We start from the raw sequence: 19,901 nt of genomic DNA on the forward strand, positions 1-19,901 counted from the left end.
TAGTATCATCATCTTGTTAATTTCTAAAAAAAAAAAGCCAACTAGGATTTTGTTAGGAATTAGATTGACTCTATAGATAGTTTGGGGAGAATTGCTGTCTAACAATGTTGAGTCTTCCTATCTATGAATAAGGTACATCTCTTCATTCATATTCTTTAATTTCTCTCAGAAATGTATTGTAGTTTTCAGTGTATTGGTCTTGAACTTTTGTTAATTTTTTTTCTTCAACATTTCATTCTTTTCCAATAAAAAAAAAGCCTGGGACATATGGAGAGCAGATCTAGCCTTTCCTTGGCACTTCCGATTCGAGGATCTCCCTGTTGAGCGTGTAGCTGGTCTGCCTGTAGCTCGCCCCTACTGGGACAACAGCCTCAGGCTAGTGGAGCTGCTAGCTTTCGGCATTCTTTTGCTACTGAGTTTAAGATGTTTTCATGACAAAATCGCTGGGCTCATGTATCCAATCTTTGTTCCAAATCTAGTTGGCTTTTGGGTCTCCAGCAGGGACTGTGCTGGTTTTCATGCTCACCCTGCCCTGGTCATCTATCATGCTGATGAGCCGAGTGAACATGGGACAGCCCCAGGCAGAGAGCTGATCTTCTCTCCTGGTCTGACCCGAAACCCTTGCAACTTTTCGTAAAGAAAAGTTACCCCATTTGTTGTTAGTTTTCATTTAGTTTCAGAGTCCTGAAATGGTTGTATTTGAAAATTTTGCCCAGTTATGTTTTTTTTTTTCCCCCCAGGGGACAACTTGTCAACCTATTTACCCTGCCATTGCCAGAAGTCTCTCTGAAATATTTTAATTTATATAGGTAGCTTGACTACCATCAATTTCTCTAATGAGAATCCATTTCTATCATTAATTATGCCATTGACAATCCACTAATTTTACTAATAGGCCATTTCTGAATACTCTCCTTAATTATGAAAGTGCTAGTGTCGAAGGAAATCGATGACAGAACATTATGGTGGGTACCTCTAGAAGTCTTATGGGCAGTATTTCTGATTAGAATACCAGCTGACTACCTCTGGAAGGTGCATCACTGATTTTAATGCTAGCTGCTAATGGGTAGTTTAACATAAATAGAACATACACACACATGCATGAGTGTACACACACATGCATAATCATAGTTTTTATACGGAATATCTTATAATATCAAAGTTTTTATACTTAAGTATTTTGAAGTTAATTTCATACATTATACTAAATATCACTTATGTTTAAATGGATGTTCATCTTGAGTCAAACATTAGTTTCTATCCTCAGTTTGAGAAACTATCAGCAGCACCCTGTAGTGAAGAACTCTGTGAGACTTGCAGTCCTTACATTCAAAGGAGCGTCACATTGGCAGCTTGAAAGCGTAGTCCCAGAAGTTGAAAGGACTGACATCCTCCTATAAACAAATTAGGCCCTTAAAATTGCCAACTTCTTCAGGGTGAAAGCCTCGCGGCTGGAGAAAACAGCAGGGAGAGTCTGTGCCAAGGCGCCAACCGGGAAAGAAGAAAAAGGATAAGTGTAGCAGATGCAGCTTAGAACTTAAACTGAGAAACCTCACTGTTTGACAGCCTATCACTTAAAGATTTTCAGTTTGGTCAAAATGGGGAACCTGTATGTGAACCGTAATGGACTGTGTGGTAAAGCTGGGCCAGTTGGTTCTTAGTTTGTTCTAAAAGAACATATTTAATAGCAGATATATATATATATATATATATATATATATATATATATATATATATATATATATAGTTTATTTGAGAGTAATTTATTAATGTGGTCCAGCCTGGGTTCTGATTTCATCATTACTAATGTATAAAAATAAAATATAAATATAAAAATAACATAAAATTTCCCTGCCTACATTATCATAATAAAAATGTAATATAGGGAAGAATTTAGAAAATAAAAGGAAAATATTAAAAATCTTATTTTAATAAGAAAAAAGAGAGAGAGACAGACGGCCTCAGGGGCACTGCTGTGGTGATGAGCTTGGTGTCCTTCACCTTCCCCACACTTCTCTGCAGCTGTTTGCATCGGAATGGGGAGACAGCCCCACCGGCTAAGAATGGCCCTGCTTTGGCCCTCAGAGGCTGTCTTGAACATTCCTTCCTCTTCCTTCTGTCACCATGACTGAGACCCTCTCCGGGAAGCTCAAATGCAAACAGATGTCCTCCTGTCTTCTCTGACCCATCTTTCCCCACCTTGTGCAAGGCCCTCCCTGCAGGCCTCTGTGAAAAGACACCTGGAGGCTGCCTACTTTTCTGCCTCATCGGACTGGTCAGAATACCAGTAACCAGCAGTACTTGGGTGGCCCACTGTCAGAAATTAATAGTGCTATGTAAATGTCCTCCTTTTAAATTTTAACATAAGCATTTCACTATGTTTTCAACAACATCTTTTCAATATGAATGAACCAGGCCAATGGCAGCATCATTCAGGTGGAACAAGGCTGAAAACTCAAAACTCTGGTTCACTTTCTTAGATTTCCCTGTTGGACGCTCAGTTGATGTTTCTCTTATCTTGTGTCTTTAATTTTGGAGCCCCTGAAGTTTTTTCCTCTTTATAGTAAGCCCCCACCACCACCAAAAAAAAAAAAAAAAAAAAAAGCAAAAACAAAAAACCACCTTTGTCTGAATTGAAGCATCTCATTCCCTCTAAAAATAGTTGTCCAGGTCTCCAAGACTTGAATGCGTGTCAGGAAGGCTGGAGTTCTGGTTAAACAGTGACAGAAAGCTGCTGGATGAAGCATGATCTCACTGATCAGTCTGATGATATTTGTGCCGAGGCTTGGCTGAACTGGCCAACTCCAGAGTGTTAGAACTGGAAAAAGCCCAAGAGATCATTTAATCTCTTGAACTCAAAGCAGTTGGCCCTGGAAGATGAGGTGGAACTCAGATCCTGCCCCATACCTGCAGAATCAAAAATCTACATTTTAATGAAATCTTCAGGTAGATGATTGTTTATAAAAAGTTCGAGGAGTACTGCTCAAATTCTCAACTTTCTCATTGCACAGTTGAGCACAGAATGACATTCGAATATCTTGGGCATAGTTAACTCACAGTTATTGAATTGGTGGCCACTAAGGGTCATCTTCCTCTGTTTTCAGTAGTGTGACTATTAATTCAACTTTAGATCATGTTAACTTTTTTCATAGCACTGTTCTCATATTATGTACATCCATCACCAGGAACTATTTAACATCTTTCCCTCTATACCAAGACTGTAATGTGTTCACAGGTGGGTTTGAGGGGAAAGGTAAGAGGTCCGACATTTATCTTTATTAAACTTGTGCTGGTTTTATTTTGGCCACTGTTGAGATTCCACTAACTCCAAAACCCAGTGTATTCATTTCCCACACATGTCATGCCTTTTTATATCATTTTCTAAATTAGGGTTAATAATATTAGGGAAATGTTGGGCACATGGGGTAAAAAACCCAAGTCTTTGCCCTCAATCCAAAATATATATGCTTTGTTGCTTCTCTTGTTCTTAGAGATATCTTTTTGGGAAAGTGTGTTTCTTCCCACTTTCCCCATGAGAATGTACCTGTTTGGTGAACGTGCTGTCTTCTACTTTCCACAGAGAATCAGGTCAGGTGGAGATAACAAGCAGAGAAAAGAAGTTGCTATGATAGAGGGAAAATTTAGGAGTCTACAGTGTGGTGGAAGTCCAAAGAAGATAATGTTTAAGAGAGCAAGGTCATTTTTGAGAAAAGTTACTGTGAGGTCAAATAAACTAAAGGTGAACTGCATGTTGGGTTTAACAATACAGAAGCTGATGGTGACCTTGAAAAGGGCATTTTTAGTAATTTAAAGGAACAGAATTCCAGTTGAAGTTGAGTGAAGAGCAAATGTGAGGGAAGGAACTAGAGACAGTGAATACAATTCTTATATATGCCTTGACATAGTAATGGCTTTTTATAAAAAAAAAAAAAGAAAGAAAGAAAAGCTATTACATTAAATATATGTATCTATATAAAGAAGCATCCCAATTTCAGGGGGGAAAAAGTGGTACTAGAACTGAGAAAACACAATATTGTCAGTCTCAGTGAGAGTGATAGCAAGATAATTTAACTCTATGTACTTTTGATTGGAGTGTTTGCTTTAATTATGAAATATATTTGTCTGCTGTTGGCCTCTAAGGTGAAAGGTATCTCAAGTGATTTCTTTGTAAAATGTCCCTCTAGATATACACTGGAATAAAAGGAGCTATAATCTGGTGCATCCCGACACCTCAGGGTCTTTGTGCTGGTGATCCGTTAGTGTCGCTGATGCCATCTCGAACGGCAAATGATTACACTGAGGTACATGGCCACTGGTGAGGACAATCGTTGACTGAAGCTACCACTAGGCATCTCCAGGACCAGTTACATATCTTGTAGAACTAGTGCAAAATGAAAATGTGGGCCCCTTGTTTAAATTATGAAAAATTTCTAACTGTTTCAGCACAACTTTAAATCAAAGATGACTGTACTGTCCTACACCCACGAAGCTGTCCTGGGCACAGTCCTAACAGGAATGCCAAATTTTCAAAGCATCAGTAAGTAAAATCTATGTAATAGAGCGCAGAAGTGGCAGAGGAAAGGGGTAAAAATAAATAAGACCTTGAAGGATTTTTGGAAGTGTGTGGGCTGATAAGGAAATGTTGAATTAACTGATGTTCTTGGGTATTTCAAAAATTATATAAATAGTGCAAACATTATAAATGATATAAATAAAGTGTAATGAGACTGTGTTTTAATTCAACAGGGCTGGAGATATTCAGCTTAAAGGCTGCACTTGCTTTATGACTCTCCTTTGAGCTGAGTTCACTCCTGTAAGGGTTTGGAAGGGGGAGGAGGGCACTGTCTTTCCAGGGCAGTGGAAATGGTACGAAATGTAAAAATACATGTATGTCAAGGTGCTCTTGTGGTTTGGCTATGAGCACTAATGATTTTGATCAGGTAGAGTTATTTAAATCATTGTCCTTTAATAACAGTTTAAAATTTGTGGCAAAAAGGAGAAAACTACTTTATGATGAATGAATTATAGTTTTTTTCTCTGGAACTAGACTTGTGTGTTGGATTTAAACCTGCAATATCGTAGAATGTAAGTATTAAACAAGCCTGATAAAGCGCTATTTTCTGCAGACAGTTTTGTGTCTGTCTTGCTCGTATGCTTATTTATCTTAAGGTGAAAACCTCTGTCTTGTCAAGGACACCTTGATCCCAGTGCTGTAGAAATAGAACTCTAGCAAACCCTGCTAAGGACTTTTCACTCACCACTCCCTCTGGGTTTTCCAAGATTAAACTTTTTTTTATCTTCCCATGTGAGAAAAAAAAAAAAATCAACTGTGTTAAATGCCAGACTCTCAGGAGTTTGGATTTTCTCCTCACCGTTTGTGTTGGAGTCTTTCTTTCTCTCCCCCGCTCTCCTCCCTCCTCTGCCTCCTGCCCCCTTCCCCTCCGGCTGTGCTAGTAAAGGCCTTGGACTCTCTCGAATATCTTAAAGCTTTTCTTTTACTAACATCCATCAATGATTAAATTAGTTTAGTCCAAAAACCAAGCATTTGCTTTCGTGGGAGGGGGAGGGGATGAGAGGGCAGCCATTTTCTAGTTAGTGCTTCTGTCCTGGGCCTTAAGGTCTCCATGTCTGCAGGCCACTCAAGTTACCTTCATTTAAAAGTGTCATATTTTTCTTTATTTGAGAAATAAAATAACTAACTGGTAACATTTGAATAATTCTCACTGGAAACGAAAGTCCCGTTTGTTTTACATTAAACAAGCAAGAGCTTTCATGTATTTAAACATTAACTTCGATGTTTTATTACTGAAACATTCTGAGAATACTGATATATTTGATATATAAAACAAGTTCATTTTGTAGTGACTAAAATGATTTTTAATTTATAATAAATAAGTAGAAATAGAATTTCTTTAAATGGTGTACTGTTATGACAAAGTATTTGGCTCAGGTTTCTCATGGGAAAGGAACAGAAGAGTAAGGAAACATTTATTGTAAAGAGTTGTTATCAATTGTCGATGATTCAGAAGTAAAAGTGGGGGACAGTTTCATTTATGTTTGTGTTTCAAATACACCTATTTCATAATATACAGATATATTTGTATTGTTCTTTGGGGAAAAAAGGTTTGAGTTAAGATGAATTTTGCCACAGCTTGTTAATAGCCTCCTGAATATATTTTAGGGGTTGATGATACACTACTATAAACCCTCCTCCACCTTTACCCATTTCTCCCCTTTCATATATGCCCTCTGTCTTCCACATTCATAGAAAATGTGTCTCTGAAAATATGCTCGAATGCCAAATGCAAGAATTCAGATGATAACTTAATTCCCTTGGAGGGAGTAGGTGAAGATATCATAAAAGTTTTCAGTGGTTTCCTCAGACATCTTATCTTCCAGTCCAGGCCACCTGGTTGATGGTCCTAAGGACTTGTTTCCGCCAGTGCCCTTGAGCTGGAAGCACTGCTTCTTGAGGCACACCTGATCAGGTCACTTGGGATCCCACTTGAGCAAGACGTTAACTCTTGGCCCAAGCCCCTCACACTCACTTTCACAACTACTTGAATTGAAAGGTCAGGTCTTCCTGGCTGCCTTTGTGCAGAGATGAACTAGGTTCCTGGAAGAAGAGGTGGGGAAAGGAAACTAACAGAGTCACCTTTATCTTTTCAGCCAAAGCACCTTCTCTACCAGGATTCTTGACATTTTGGTGCCAAGGGACCCCGTTGGCAAAGGTCACAGACCTATTCTCAGCGTGTTTTTTAAATGCATAAAAATGTATTACAAGAGAAATCCAAATACATTAAAATGGAGTGCTACCCATGCACGGCTAGCTCTTTCTCATTTTTGGGGTAACTCTTCAAATGTCACCTCTTCAAAGATTCCTTTCCTTGTGTCAGCTTGCAAAACAATGAAAGGAGAAGGTTGTTATTTACAAATGTGCATTTAACTTACATGGATTCACCTACAGTGTTGCAAAGGCAACTACAGAAAGAAGAGAAAAAAAGAGAAAGAGAAAGAAAGGAGGGAGTTTAGGAAGGGGTCCAAGTATGAGTACAGCTGTCGTTACTGCTCAGCCTTCTGCGTGGCAATTCCCTACCTGGGAATGAGCCTGAGGTGAGCTGAGGGTCTCTGTTTCTTCCATGCCTCTCTCATGGTGCACATCACTCTAGGCTGAGTGTGTTTCTTCTATTTAAAGGTAGACACTTTTCATACACAGTGGCCCTTAAAGGCAAAACAACTACTTCATTTAAAATTTAATCAGAGAAACAGAGACTCACCTTTGTGAAGTATAACCGTAAAAGTCTCATTATATTTGAGGAGATTTTTATTAGTGATCTCCACTGATAATATGAAAATAATAATGCAATTATTTATTGAGCCCTTAAGATATTGTATTAGACCCCCATAAGCCATTTAATGCCCATAAAAATCTCTAGGCACTATGCTTCTCATTGCACAAATAAGGAGACTGACAGGTAAAGCCTCTCAGCTGGCAACTGGTAGCCCTGGAATTCAAACCAAGGGCTGTCTGACTTAAAAGCCATGTTCTTACTTCTTACCCAATACTACCTTTCATAGGCAATATTAATTCTAATTAGAGTGGATATAAAACACCCAATTAGAATGGACATTTCTTTTTTAAGCCTGGACATATACAGGTTAGATATTAAATATGCCATGTTAAGTAGAACTTACTGTTTTGAAAGAATTCCACAAAATATATGTGTGCATCTATCTACTTTATCTATCTATCTATCTATCTATCTATCTATCTATCTATCATTAATCAATCATCTATCTCACTGGTATTTCGAAACAAAATTCAACTGAGTGAATTTTAAATATCTCATTGGCTTTATTCAGTGATTCATTTCTCAAGCAGCATCCAATCTAGCAGACAGAAAGGAGCTCTGAGGATCTGTACAAAATGAAAGATTTTATAGGCAGAAGGGAGCAAGAACAAGGAAGTTATACTGGGCAAAAAGGCAGGTTGGTTATTGCAAGGTTACTTGTAGAGAATGGCGGGGGTCTATCTGCAGATTAACTAATGCTGATCAGGCAATTGCTAAGTGACTGATATAAGATTCCATTTGGGGGAGAGCCAGAAACTGTAAGTCTTGGGTTGGTAATATGGGACTTAGCTTGAGCAAACTCCATTTTGGGCCTCTTGTCTTGTTTTTAACACTGGGGAGTAAGCAAGAGTCAAGGAAAGCTATTGCCATAAGCATAGATTAGAAGCAAAACCAGCCTCTGAGGGTTCTCTGGTTTAGGATTAAGGTTGTATGAAACATCATTTGTTTATCTTCTGCTCCTCTTCAGGTAGAAGTTCTAAAGAGTGATTCCTGAATTAGCAAAGAGAATAATGCCACTTTATATTTAGATTTGGTTCTTTTAGCCAAGAAGATCAGAGAATTACCAAATTAACTCTCTTTACCATTCTATGCATTCATTGAATGGAGAAAAGCTATTTTGAACTTATTTTCCAAGTAGAGAGAAAATGGTATGCAAATTTACCAGATAGTCTACATAGTATCAGAGGAAAAAGGGTCTCATAGAAATATTCACTTAATAGTTGAGGAAATAGAGGCTCTGAGAGGTTGACTTACCCAGACTTAGAGTTCATAGTGAAGCCAAGATGAGAGTCTAGATTTAGGCTCCTGGTTCTGTGCACTTGCTGGTAATCCAGGAGTGTAAAGGAACATTCCTTCATTTATTTATTCTTTCATTCAGACCCCAGAAATAGGGCATTCACATGGGTCAGATGCTATGAAGAGCAAATAAGGCGTGATTCTACCCTGCAGGAACTCACATATTTATATATTTTTTTGAGGATAGTGAGGGGAGAAGAATAGGGGGTGTGTACGGAGAGACTGGTCAGCAAATTAATGATCTCTGTATAACTGTTAAGTATAATGATAGGGCCTGCTGATTTCAGCCAGGACAGAAGAACATTTATATTAGTCCAAAGTTCAGGAAAGATCTGGACTTAGTTTGAAGGATGAGTAGGTCATAAATGGATATATGAAAAGTGCAAAAGAAGCAAATTGAAATCGATTTGAAGAGCAATAAGGGTTTTTGGTTTTCTGTTTGTTTTTTTTTTGCCTGAGTACATGCCCTCATATTTCTAACTAAATTTCTTATTCTAGATTCACTCCTCTAATCTATTTTTAAATATTGCTGCTTTTTAAATATTATACTTCTCAGAATCTATGAGTAGCTGTCTCTCGTTCCCTCCTGATTGTGAGAGCCTTAAGGGTGGGAAGAGCCCAGCTCATCCATCTTGGTGTCCCAGGGAGGTGCCTGGCTTAGTACTTTGTACCTAAGAGGTTCTTATTAAAAATTTATTGAACTTAGCCAAACATTTTCACCAACTTTTTATGACTCATGGATATGTTGCTAAATATGAATTCATGAATCCTCCTAAAATTCATGTAATTAAAATACATAAAATATTAGTAACCTGGAATATTATATTATTAGAATACTTTGATATTATTATCCTAAAATAGTGTTAAATGCTTCCAGGATTTCTCACTGAATAATGTCATTTGTAGCTGTTTGAAGGGCTGTTTTTATTGTTCAATCAGGTGACTACCATGTTTCAAAAAGAGTACTGGCAACCAGGATAGTTTATTTCTAATACCAGCCTTCTCTAATCAACTTATAGATGTTTACATGGTAAATGGGTGAGATTAGAGAAGTGAGAGTTGGGTATATAGAGAGAGAGAGAAAAAAGAATTTCAATGTGTTTTAAAAATCACAAATTTCTCAATTTTGTAACTTAAATTCCTATTTTTCCAAATTTCTCCATCAACTGAAAAAGAAGCTTTGACATTTTTTCAAAACAAAAACTTCTGCCCCTGGAAGCCACTTTTGTTATTCAATTATATAAAATATTCATAATCTTTTATTTCATGCTGGAAAAAAATAACTGAAACATATTGCCACAGATCCTTTAACTAAGAATTGAAAATCATTTTTTTTCCCAGAATATCACAATGATTATGTATTAGGCAAATAAAATTTTATGTATTCAAAAATGTTTTTTCCAAAATAGAAAAAAACTCATCAGAAAAAACTCTCACTTCTCTTACATACAAATGCATTAAGGCCTTGAACCATTGGCCCTAGATCATTTGCGAAATATTGATTAAATAAACAGAAACCTCCAAAAATTAATTATTCAACTATCTGGAAGTCTCTAGCTGAAAACTTTGGTAAATATATATAGTAGCATCTTTGTCAGGTTTGCAGCAAATTTTCACCTAATATTAATAAGGGAATTTCCAGCAGTTTCATGTGGTCCTGAAATGCATTTAAGAAGGCCAAGTGTATTCAGGCTGTGAAGAAAGGGGATTTAAAAAAAAATACTGGTGAATGAGAAGGAATTTATTTCATGCTCTATGAAGTCTGGTGTTACAGTCTTTAGCTATTGGTTAAATACAAGAATGGAAAAACAATTCCATTGTGTGTCCTGAATGGGGAGAAAATACAAATTAGTATAACAGTAATACTAACTAAAGTAAATAATGTTTCTCAACAAAAATGTATAGTCTAATTTATTAAATGCATAGCTAAGTAATGGTAAAACTCTTGTCACATAAGTGTCCTGCAACAGCCCTCATTCTGCCTTTGATTTTTACATATAAAATTAAACTTCTGTTCTTGGTAGGTTCTTGATCCCAGTGTTCTTGCTCACTCTTTGATTTTTTATCCTTCCTCCTACTTGAATCTCATGTAGTTTCCCTTTATTGAAATATTTTAGTTGTCTTTGAAATGATTCAGCAACTGGAGGGAATTTTTTAAAATTCTTTTTAAAATATGCTTTTTCCAGTATGTATTTCTAACTTCTAGAAGATATGGTCACATGCAACAAGGAATATAATTATTCTATAACTATGAAGTAAGTAAATATAATCTGTAAAGAATAATTTTTAGTAAATATTTTTTTCCAAATATAAGTTTATCTGATATTTACTTTTAGTGAAAGATATATTTATGAAATTAATTATATAAAGGTTTTTATACACATGCTAATGAAGGAATTTATCTTTCTTTTTACTAAAAGTATATTTAGGATACCAGCAAGGTAAGGAAATAATGAAAGTTCTTTAAAATCGATCTAGTGCAAGAACTACATAATGCTGATTACTACAATTGAGATATTATTGACCAAAATTATGTTCACAAATTTGAGCTGCTTTTTCTGTGACTCAGAGCATAGACTCCTGAGTACTGACAGTGGGGTGCCCTTGTGACTCCCCTGGCCTTTCTACTTACCACTCCCTCCTATAACTCAGTACCTTGCAGGTGTCCAGGGTGGGAGGGAGCCCTGGGCAGGAAGCAGGGAGTTTTCTTAAAGTGGAGCAACTGGAGGGGGAGAATAAAGAGAAAATGGAAACATTTAAGTTAACTGGTAAAGTATTTGTTGATAGAGAAATGCATTGTTAAATCAGGTCCTGTGACCTTGGTTTCTTTTCCTCGCTTAACTAGTCTGTACAAACGGAAAGGACAGAGTTGATTGCACTGCAAATCTAAATGTGTACATGTAATACAGAGCCAGAAAAACATCATTTTAACTATCAGGGTAAAACACCACAGTGTAAAACCATATTGTATTTTCAATTATTAGTTCATAAGATACATTCAAACCAGATGAGTAGAATATTATGGTCATATAGAATGGAGAAAATTAATATTTACCTCAGTACCAAACAGAATAAATATCAGCTCCTCCTGCCACGTAAGTACCACTCTCAAAAATAACATGTCATTTTAGGAAGTAGATAATTTCATAAAATGTTAAATGTCTAACTACTAGTTGATAAAAATAGTAATTTGGGAAAGTGCATAATTAAATGTAAAGATTTGTCTGTTTATAAATACTTTTCGATAAAAAATAAATCTCTTTAAAGGAATATGGTAAAATGACCAACTTTGAGTTAAAAATGTAAATATATACAATATATTAAACATAGTATATGATGCAAGTCTGTGTTATACTTCAAAATTAATAATAATGCCCTTAAATACAGAAATTCAATAATTATTTCCTATTGAGAAGCTAAGGGTCTATTGACTTGAATGGAGTTATTTCACTAATATTAACAGAAATAGGGTTATTTCACTAGAAATAAACCACCTATCAGTAGTTCTATTTTATGTGCAAAGTCTTTGAAAGACTAGTAAGTTATTTTTTAAATAGATGCACAGTAGGTTTTTTAATGTAACAACTCTTATAAAAATAACCACTTTTATTTTATAACTTTAATTATTAAAATATTTATAATAGAAGAGATCAAGGAGTACCTAAAAAATCAAAATCAAAGACATGAATTGCTCCTATATTATGTGATTTTTCAAATTTCACTGGAAAAGAAGTATTTTAGAAATAATTTTGACTCTCTGTGCTTTATAAAGAAAAGATTATCATCTGTGGTGTTTCAAGATCAAGTTCTAATAAATTAGAGAAACCCCACTTCACTATGATCCCGCCTCTCAGTACTTTTCCTCATTTCACAACGTCCTTTCATGTAGAATGCCTCTTCAACACCATGTTCAGCGTCCTTTTTAGATCTTTACAGAACCTCACCGCTATTATCTTTTACTGACATAAAGTCAGATCTCTAAAGAACTTAATGCTGTTATTTTTCTCACAGTCATTCAAATATTGTTTTCTGAATAGTTTGGACCTACTGCTTAAAGATGAAAATCACTGGCGAAAAAAGGACGGTAGAAAGGCAAAGATTAACACTGAATTGAAGAGAACTTTGAAAACTGGATCTTTGTGTCCTAAGGTATTATTCACCAAAGCAAAGAGGCTGTAAAAAAGAAGAGAGAGAGAAATATTCTAGATACTGATAGGAAAGGCCTTGTAAGTACTAGGAGAGGCAACCAGAGCAAAGCGAGTGGAGAATCAGGTGAAAGGTATCTGAATGTCATTGGCAAATACATGCATTAGATCACTTGAAACTTGTCTTAAAACTTATTTTCCTAACATTTTATTATGAAATATTTTCATCAGAAAAGTGGAAAGAATTGTACAGTGAAAACCTATCTTTTTGCCAAGATTCTACAATGACCATTTTATACTATTATGTTTATCACCTGTCTGTTCCTATACCCATCTCAGCTCATCAATCTAGCTTCTTTTCTGATGCATTTCAAAGTGAGCTGAAGAACTAAGTACATTTTACTTCTAACTGTTCAGCATTTACATCAATATTTTTATTGTTCGAGGTAAAATTTACATATAGCGGAATATACCAATCTACGCAAATCTTTCACATTCTCTAATTTTTTTTCAACTGCAGATGACTACGCAATCCAAACTTTTAACAAGATATAGAGCATAACATGATCCCAGAAAGTTCCCTCATGTCCCTTCACACAATCCCAACAGCCACAGATGTTCAGTTTTTTTTTCTCATAAACAAGTATTGCTTGTCCTAGAATTTCATGTGAATGAAACCACCATAAAACTATCTTTGTAGAAGGCTTCTTTCACTCAACACATAGACTTATACAATCTCTTCCATTTACCTGCAAAGTGAGATGAAGTAATCCTATACTTTTGATACCCAGTGGCTGAGCCAATTTGGTGAATTTCGACTTTCAGGCCTATTTCCTGCCATTCTCAATCTTGCCAGCAATGCTCACATCAGCACCAATGCGACGTGTGGTGAGAAGGGGCCTGAGATGTTCTGCAAACTTGTGGAGCACGTGCCCGGACGACCTGTGCGGAACGCACAGTGCCGGATCTGTGATGGCACCAGCGCCAACCCCAAAGGCAAGTGTTGCTTCTTCCATTCAGAACTACCTGTGGGGATTTATGCTGTTTGAAATAGTTATGAAGACTTCTGTTAGGAAGCCACGAACTCTGTGTTTATCTTCACTGCTATTCATTTCCATCAGCCTACAGTTTAGAAGTTAAAAATAAATAAATAAATAACCCCAAAGCTGAAAGGTATGCATGTTTTTATTTTCTTTTGACAGAACGCCATCCAATATCAAATGCGATCGATGGCACCAATAACTGGTGGCAAAGTCCCAGTATTCAGAACGGAAGGGAATATCACTGGGTCACAATAACTCTGGACTTAAGACAGGTAGGTAAGGCCAAAACCGCTGAAGAATGTCTGTTAGTGGCCGAGTTGTCGTCTTCTGAGAACGTTTGGGGAAGTATGCCTTGTTTCTGAACACGTTTATATTCTGTTCTCACTGTTTTTCCACCGGATGAAGTTAAGTGATATACAGAAGTAGTCCATAGTATCTTTCTTGTCACATTTATCATTCCCAGATATCTCTGAAAAGATGAGTGTAATTGTTTCCAGAGAGTTTGACGTCCTTATAAGCTGTGTCAGCAGGGCACACTCATTCGTTCAGGATATCATATTACGGGCTGTGTGGTAGACATCAGCAGATACACTGCAGGTGGTGGGGAGGCACAAAACCCATGCATTTCCTGCCTTTCAAGCTTATTATCTTGCTATTATAACTGTGTAAAGTTATTGTAGAAAATAAGGCTTAGAAATAAAGGGGGATAGTGTTAAACCCTTGACCGTGCCTCACCCTTGTCATGGTGTCTGTGAGGGCTGCGAGTAAGCTGGAGGTGTCTTGCACTTCCGTGAGCAAGCCTTCAGCACAAGTTGGGAAGAGCAAAGTATAATTCGCTCAGGCCACCCTTGCAACCTCTTGATTTGCTCCAAGACCATCTCAAAGAATGGAGAGAAATATGGTATGGGCCCTGGTTGCCCCAAAATTTCTGGGGAAGGGAAAGAAATCTGCGTGGAAGGGATGAAAAAGGGAGATGGCAGCTATTGTCACAATTTCTGATTTCAGTTCTTACGAAAAGCCATCACATGATATTCTTATTTATTTTCATTCAACTTCTCTAATTTTAAAAGCTCATCAATATTATGTGAAATATCAGTTGAAAGAGACAAATAGTTGAAATGTGCACTGTAGGACTGAAATAGGGATTTTTGGAAATTTAATGATGAATCATAATTCTTTGAATATGTGATAGTTTAAAAAATGTTCAATATTTTAATTAGACAAGGCAATCCTGTGTATATTCATGTGCAAGGAACTTTTGATCTCTAATAATAACAGTAAATAAGGTAGCAACACATAGCTCAAGGGACATTTTCTAAGTTTAGGTTCATACTATTACGTAAGTAAAATAACACTTCTGATGATTTTCAGCCTGAATTAATATCATATGTTAATATTCTCAAATTCACCTAAAGAAAAAGAGAAAAGAGCCCTGTTTTTGCCCTGGCCTTTTGTTTTTTTACTTTCAGTGATTTTGTTTCTTTCATCACCTTTCAATTTATTTTCCTTTTTTAAGGGAAAAAGTATAACCATTTTCATCATTAGGAACATCATATTATTTGAGTTTGGCCAAACTAATAGCTGGGCATTTTACGTATAGACTTCAGTGCATTTTAGACTCTTCTTTGTCCTGCGGCATTCACGCTTGAGTTCATCCTGAAGGGAACTCTTTTGCTTTAAGCTGGACTGAGTCGGCTTGAGGAATTCCACAGACGCATCAGTTTTAAGTCTTTAAGGCATGTGCAGCTGACCACTGAACAATTCAGGGACTAGAAGCACCAACCCCCATGCAGTCGAAATCCTCATTTAACTTGACTGTCCCCAAAATTTAACTGCTCTCCACATCAGTGGGGGATTGGTTCCAGGACTCTCATGGATAATACAATCCACAGATGCTCAAGTCTGTTATATAAAATGGTGTGGAACAATGCATACAATTGACCACTGCATTTACAGATTCCCAACTATAGATTGAAAACAGTACAGGTATTGATTGAAAAAAAAAATAGGTATATAAGTGGTTCTGCACAGTTCAAACTCATATTATTAAAGAGTCAACTGTACAAATTACCTCTAGGTAATTTCTGGTGTTTTTATATAAGCTTCTAAATTAAAATTATTTAAAATAATTAGTACTAAGAAATTTCTTAACCTTTTATACAATGTAAAATTTCTGTTGTATTTTCAGTTTTAAAAAGTTCATAATACTTATATCTCAGCAAATCTTTCTCAGATATATATATTTATTCATTGAGCCTTTTAACTATGGATATTTTTGAATATGTAGAAAGCATATTACTATGATATGCATATATCCAATCCCAAGATTCAGGGACTTTTGAAACATTTTGCCGTGGTTTATCATCTTGCCAAACACTTTCCAAGTGGAATGCAGTCATTATGACATTGTACCAATACCGTACATTTTGTAGCTTCAGAAAATAAGACATTTGTTTTTAATAGGCACCATGCCATTAGAACCTCTAACAAAATTAACAGTAATTTCATAACTATCTCTCCATCTGTATCCAGTTTTTCAGTTTATCTACCAATGTCTTTTATGGTTTATTTGTTTGTCTGTTTGTTTGTTTTAAACCAGGATCCAATAAGAAACATACGTTGCATTTGATTGTTATGTTTCTTTAATCTCTTCTAATCTGAATTGTCTTCCAATTTTTTTTAATGATATTGTTTTTTTTAATAGACAAGGACAGTTGTCTTGTAGAATATCTCACATTCTGGGTTTGTTGGATTGTTTCATCATGGGTTTGTTAATATGTTCCTTTATGCCCTCTATTTCCTATAAACTAAACTTAGCTCTTAAGACTTGATGAAAGTCTAGTTAAATATTGTTGGCTAGAACAATCATCGGTGACCTTGGCCACTTCTGTTGTACCCAGGGTTGCTTGTCCCTTTAGTAATAAGGCTTAATTTAAATCCTGTATAGGTATTGACAATCAGATCACTTCTTTATAAAATTATTTCCCCTTTTCTCCCACATCTCACCCTTGTTTCCTAGATCTCACTGACATGCAGACCTAGAGCATGGCTATACCTTCTGATGGCTTTTGTTCCATCGTTAAAATTTTTTAATCCAACCATCAGACAGCTACTAGTTAATTTCTAGATTACATACTTCACAAGGGCAGAATCTGCAGCTATCTTCTTCATCTACCTCCTCCTCTTCTTTCTCTTCCCTTTCCTTTCCCTGTTAAAGTTTATTGAGGATTGTCTTGCTCACTCTTGCCCAGACATTGGCAGAGTTGAGGCACTGGGTGAATAATCGTAGTGTGAATCAATGCATTTTTCACATTCCCCTCTTCTTTTTTGCTCACAGCCTGATTAAAAGATGGCAATGGAACAAGCCTTTCAACTGCTTTGTTTCACTCCTGTAAAAATATAAAATTAGAGTATAGCTTTCTAGAGTAAAATTATAAACAGACCTTAATATTATCAGGAGTCATAACAACTTTGTGTTGTAGATGTGTTCATGTAACCAAATAAATATGTCAGCTCTTGAGAGATTTTATGACCAAATTATTCAGTATCATTCTGTACTGCAAATACTGAAGATGTTGATCCTATTTTTGATCATCTAGTTGATCACCCTGTTGAAATGATGGCATTTTTAGCCTCTGTGTCTAAAGTTTGGCTACCCGAAAGATAAACTAAAGAAAAGATAAAAAGTGATTTATCAGGAAGTCCATAAATGTTGTGTGGTTTGCAATAAGATTTAACTACAGAGTGTTTGCTTTAGTAACATATTACACAAGGAGTGATTAGATTTGTATCTTTACTTCTTCAAAATAATACTTGTTATTCATTTCTTGCATTGATTCACAATATTTTAGAATAACACTGTTTAAAAAAATCTATGGGAATTGAATAAGTTTGGTATTTTTTCTTTTAAGAAACATAAAGTTGGTCACTTTAACAAATGTAAAACTAACATACATGTGGGTAGTCTCCAATGTTAAACTGTTGCTCACTTTTCAGGTGACTTAGGGCTTGTTCTTTAGCACTACACCACTTAAGCAAGTCAGGTACCGTTTGTGACAACTTAAAATTTTGAAGAAATCATTTTGAGAGAGCCTTGCACATTTGATGGATCTTGAATTTTATGATCGTCAACATTTTTTAGGCTCTGCTAATTATATTAAAATGTATTCCTTATGGTAAAGTTTCTCAATAAAAGACCCCACGACATTCCAATTTGAGACACTCTACTTTAAACATGTTCCAGCATTCACACTTTTAGGTATATCCCCAGAAGACTGGAAAGCAGGAATTCAAATAGATATTTGCACATCCATGTTCATAGCAGCACTATTCACATCAGAAAGGTGGAAGCAACAGTGTCCAACAGTGAATGGGGAAACAATACGTGGTCTATCCATACAATGGAATATTCTGTCTTAAGAAGGAAGTGAATTCTGATGCATGCAATCCCTGGATAAACCTCGAAAACATGCTAAGTTCTGGAGATGGATGGTGGTGACAGTTGCACAACAATGTGAATTACTTAATGCCACTGAATTGTGCACTTAAAATGGCTAAAATGGTCATTTTTTGTGTTATCTATATTTTCCCACAATTTTTAAAAGTTAACATACTGTGAAATATATGCCGTTTTCTCTGAGCCCACCAGGATCCAATCAGGAAAACAGAAACCATACCAGTTATTTAAAGGGACATATTTTTGTTGGAGAAATACAGAAAGGGAGTGCCGAGGTAACTCAGAGATAGTAATAGCTGAAGGGTAACTAAGGGAGGAGATGGGGTCATTTGTACCCAGACGGTTGGAGGGGAATGCCCCACCTCTGAGTGGCAGTGAGGAGGCTCGTTTGCAGTGTGCTGGAAGGCTGAAGACTGCAGTCAGCTGTGGCAGTCAAGGTGAAGGACACCAACAGGAGCAGCAGATACATACAGAGAGGAGCTGTTCTGCCTCCCTGTCTCCTGCCTCTAGCCTCCCAGCCTGCCTCCTCCAGCCTCTTGCCTCCCTCTTCCAGGTTTCCAGCCTCTTGCCAGTGCTTCTACTCAAAACCCCACAAAACAGTACAAAAAGGTAGATTTGCAGTTGCTTTGCAACCTACACAAATAACTATCTTCTTAGTCGGTGATCACTTGTACCAGTGCAATGACATAAACACAGGGACACAGCCTTAAAATTCTGGAGAAGAATTTCAAGAAATTATAAAGAACTTCATTTAATATATCTATATATAGATATTCTGAATGTGCTTTTATTAAGTTTCTAGGTAAAGTTTGGAACAAAAATGCAAAATTTAGAATTCTTATGGCAAAATCATGGACTTCCTTCTGATACTACGACAGACTAAGTAGCTTGGATCTCAGCTGGTCCTGTGGGTTTAAGAAGGAGGGAGGTGGAGGGGAAGTATTACCAATTCCATGTATGTATTTATGTATGTATGTATGTATGTATGTATGTATGTATTATTACTTTGGAGATATGGTGTGGTAGAGATGTATAAAGAGTTTTTGGGTGATAATGCTTTCCTGATTTACAAAGTAGAACACCATAGCATTAGAATGAAGGGTGGCTCCCAGTCAAGCACTGGACAAATTCTTCACACTAAATAAACGTGTTTCCTTCTGGCATGTTTGTAATCCACAAATGACTTTGAAGTCCCAAAGATCTTCAGAAATCACACAGGGAAACTTTAAATAATACCTCGATGTAATCTAATTGAAGTTAGCTAATAGTAATGATTAGCTAAGAAGTGCATTTAAGCAGATTTTGAGAAAATAAATTTTTAAGTCAATAATTTTTTTCTGGTTAGAAAGTAATATGAGCTCATTGTAGAAAAATTGGAAGGTACGTATAAGTAGAAAGAGGCAGGAAAACTTACAATCCCTTTACTCTGAAACAACCACTAATAAGATCAGCATCTACCTTTAGACTCTTGCGTGCATTCCTATGCATTTGGTGATGTCGCAGTGTCATTTATTGCATACTTAATGTGGGCCAGACCCTGTGCCCGGCACTTCATCTGTTACGTCACTGAATCCTCCTATTCGCCCTATGAGCTTGGTCCAGTTATTAT

General features: G+C 36.4%; 1 protein-coding gene across 6 annotated transcripts in view; it reads left to right on the forward strand.

Moving 5' to 3' along the window:
* LAMA1 (laminin subunit alpha 1) overlaps positions 1–19,901 on the forward strand; it is a 143,504-nt gene that overhangs the window by 13,671 nt on the left and 109,932 nt on the right. For 3 of the 6 annotated variants that reach the window (XM_036229861.1, XM_036229862.1, XM_036229863.1), the window contains exons 1-3: positions 12,380–12,797; positions 13,585–13,789; positions 13,996–14,108. In XM_036229861.1, the coding sequence (XP_036085754.1) occupies positions 12,639–12,797; positions 13,585–13,789; positions 13,996–14,108 (477 nt within the window). In that variant the 5' untranslated portion in view covers positions 12,380–12,638. Of the gene's footprint in view, positions 1–1,948; positions 4,538–12,379; positions 12,798–13,584; positions 13,790–13,995; positions 14,109–19,901 lie in introns of those variants that run through there. The other 3 variants (XM_036229864.1, XM_036229866.1, XM_036229865.1) reach the window with 3 other exon arrangements.

The sequence above is a fragment of the Rousettus aegyptiacus genome, unplaced genomic scaffold (assembly GCF_014176215.1).
Source record: "Rousettus aegyptiacus isolate mRouAeg1 unplaced genomic scaffold, mRouAeg1.p scaffold_m13_p_12, whole genome shotgun sequence".
Lineage (NCBI taxonomy): Eukaryota > Metazoa > Chordata > Mammalia > Chiroptera > Pteropodidae > Rousettus > Rousettus aegyptiacus.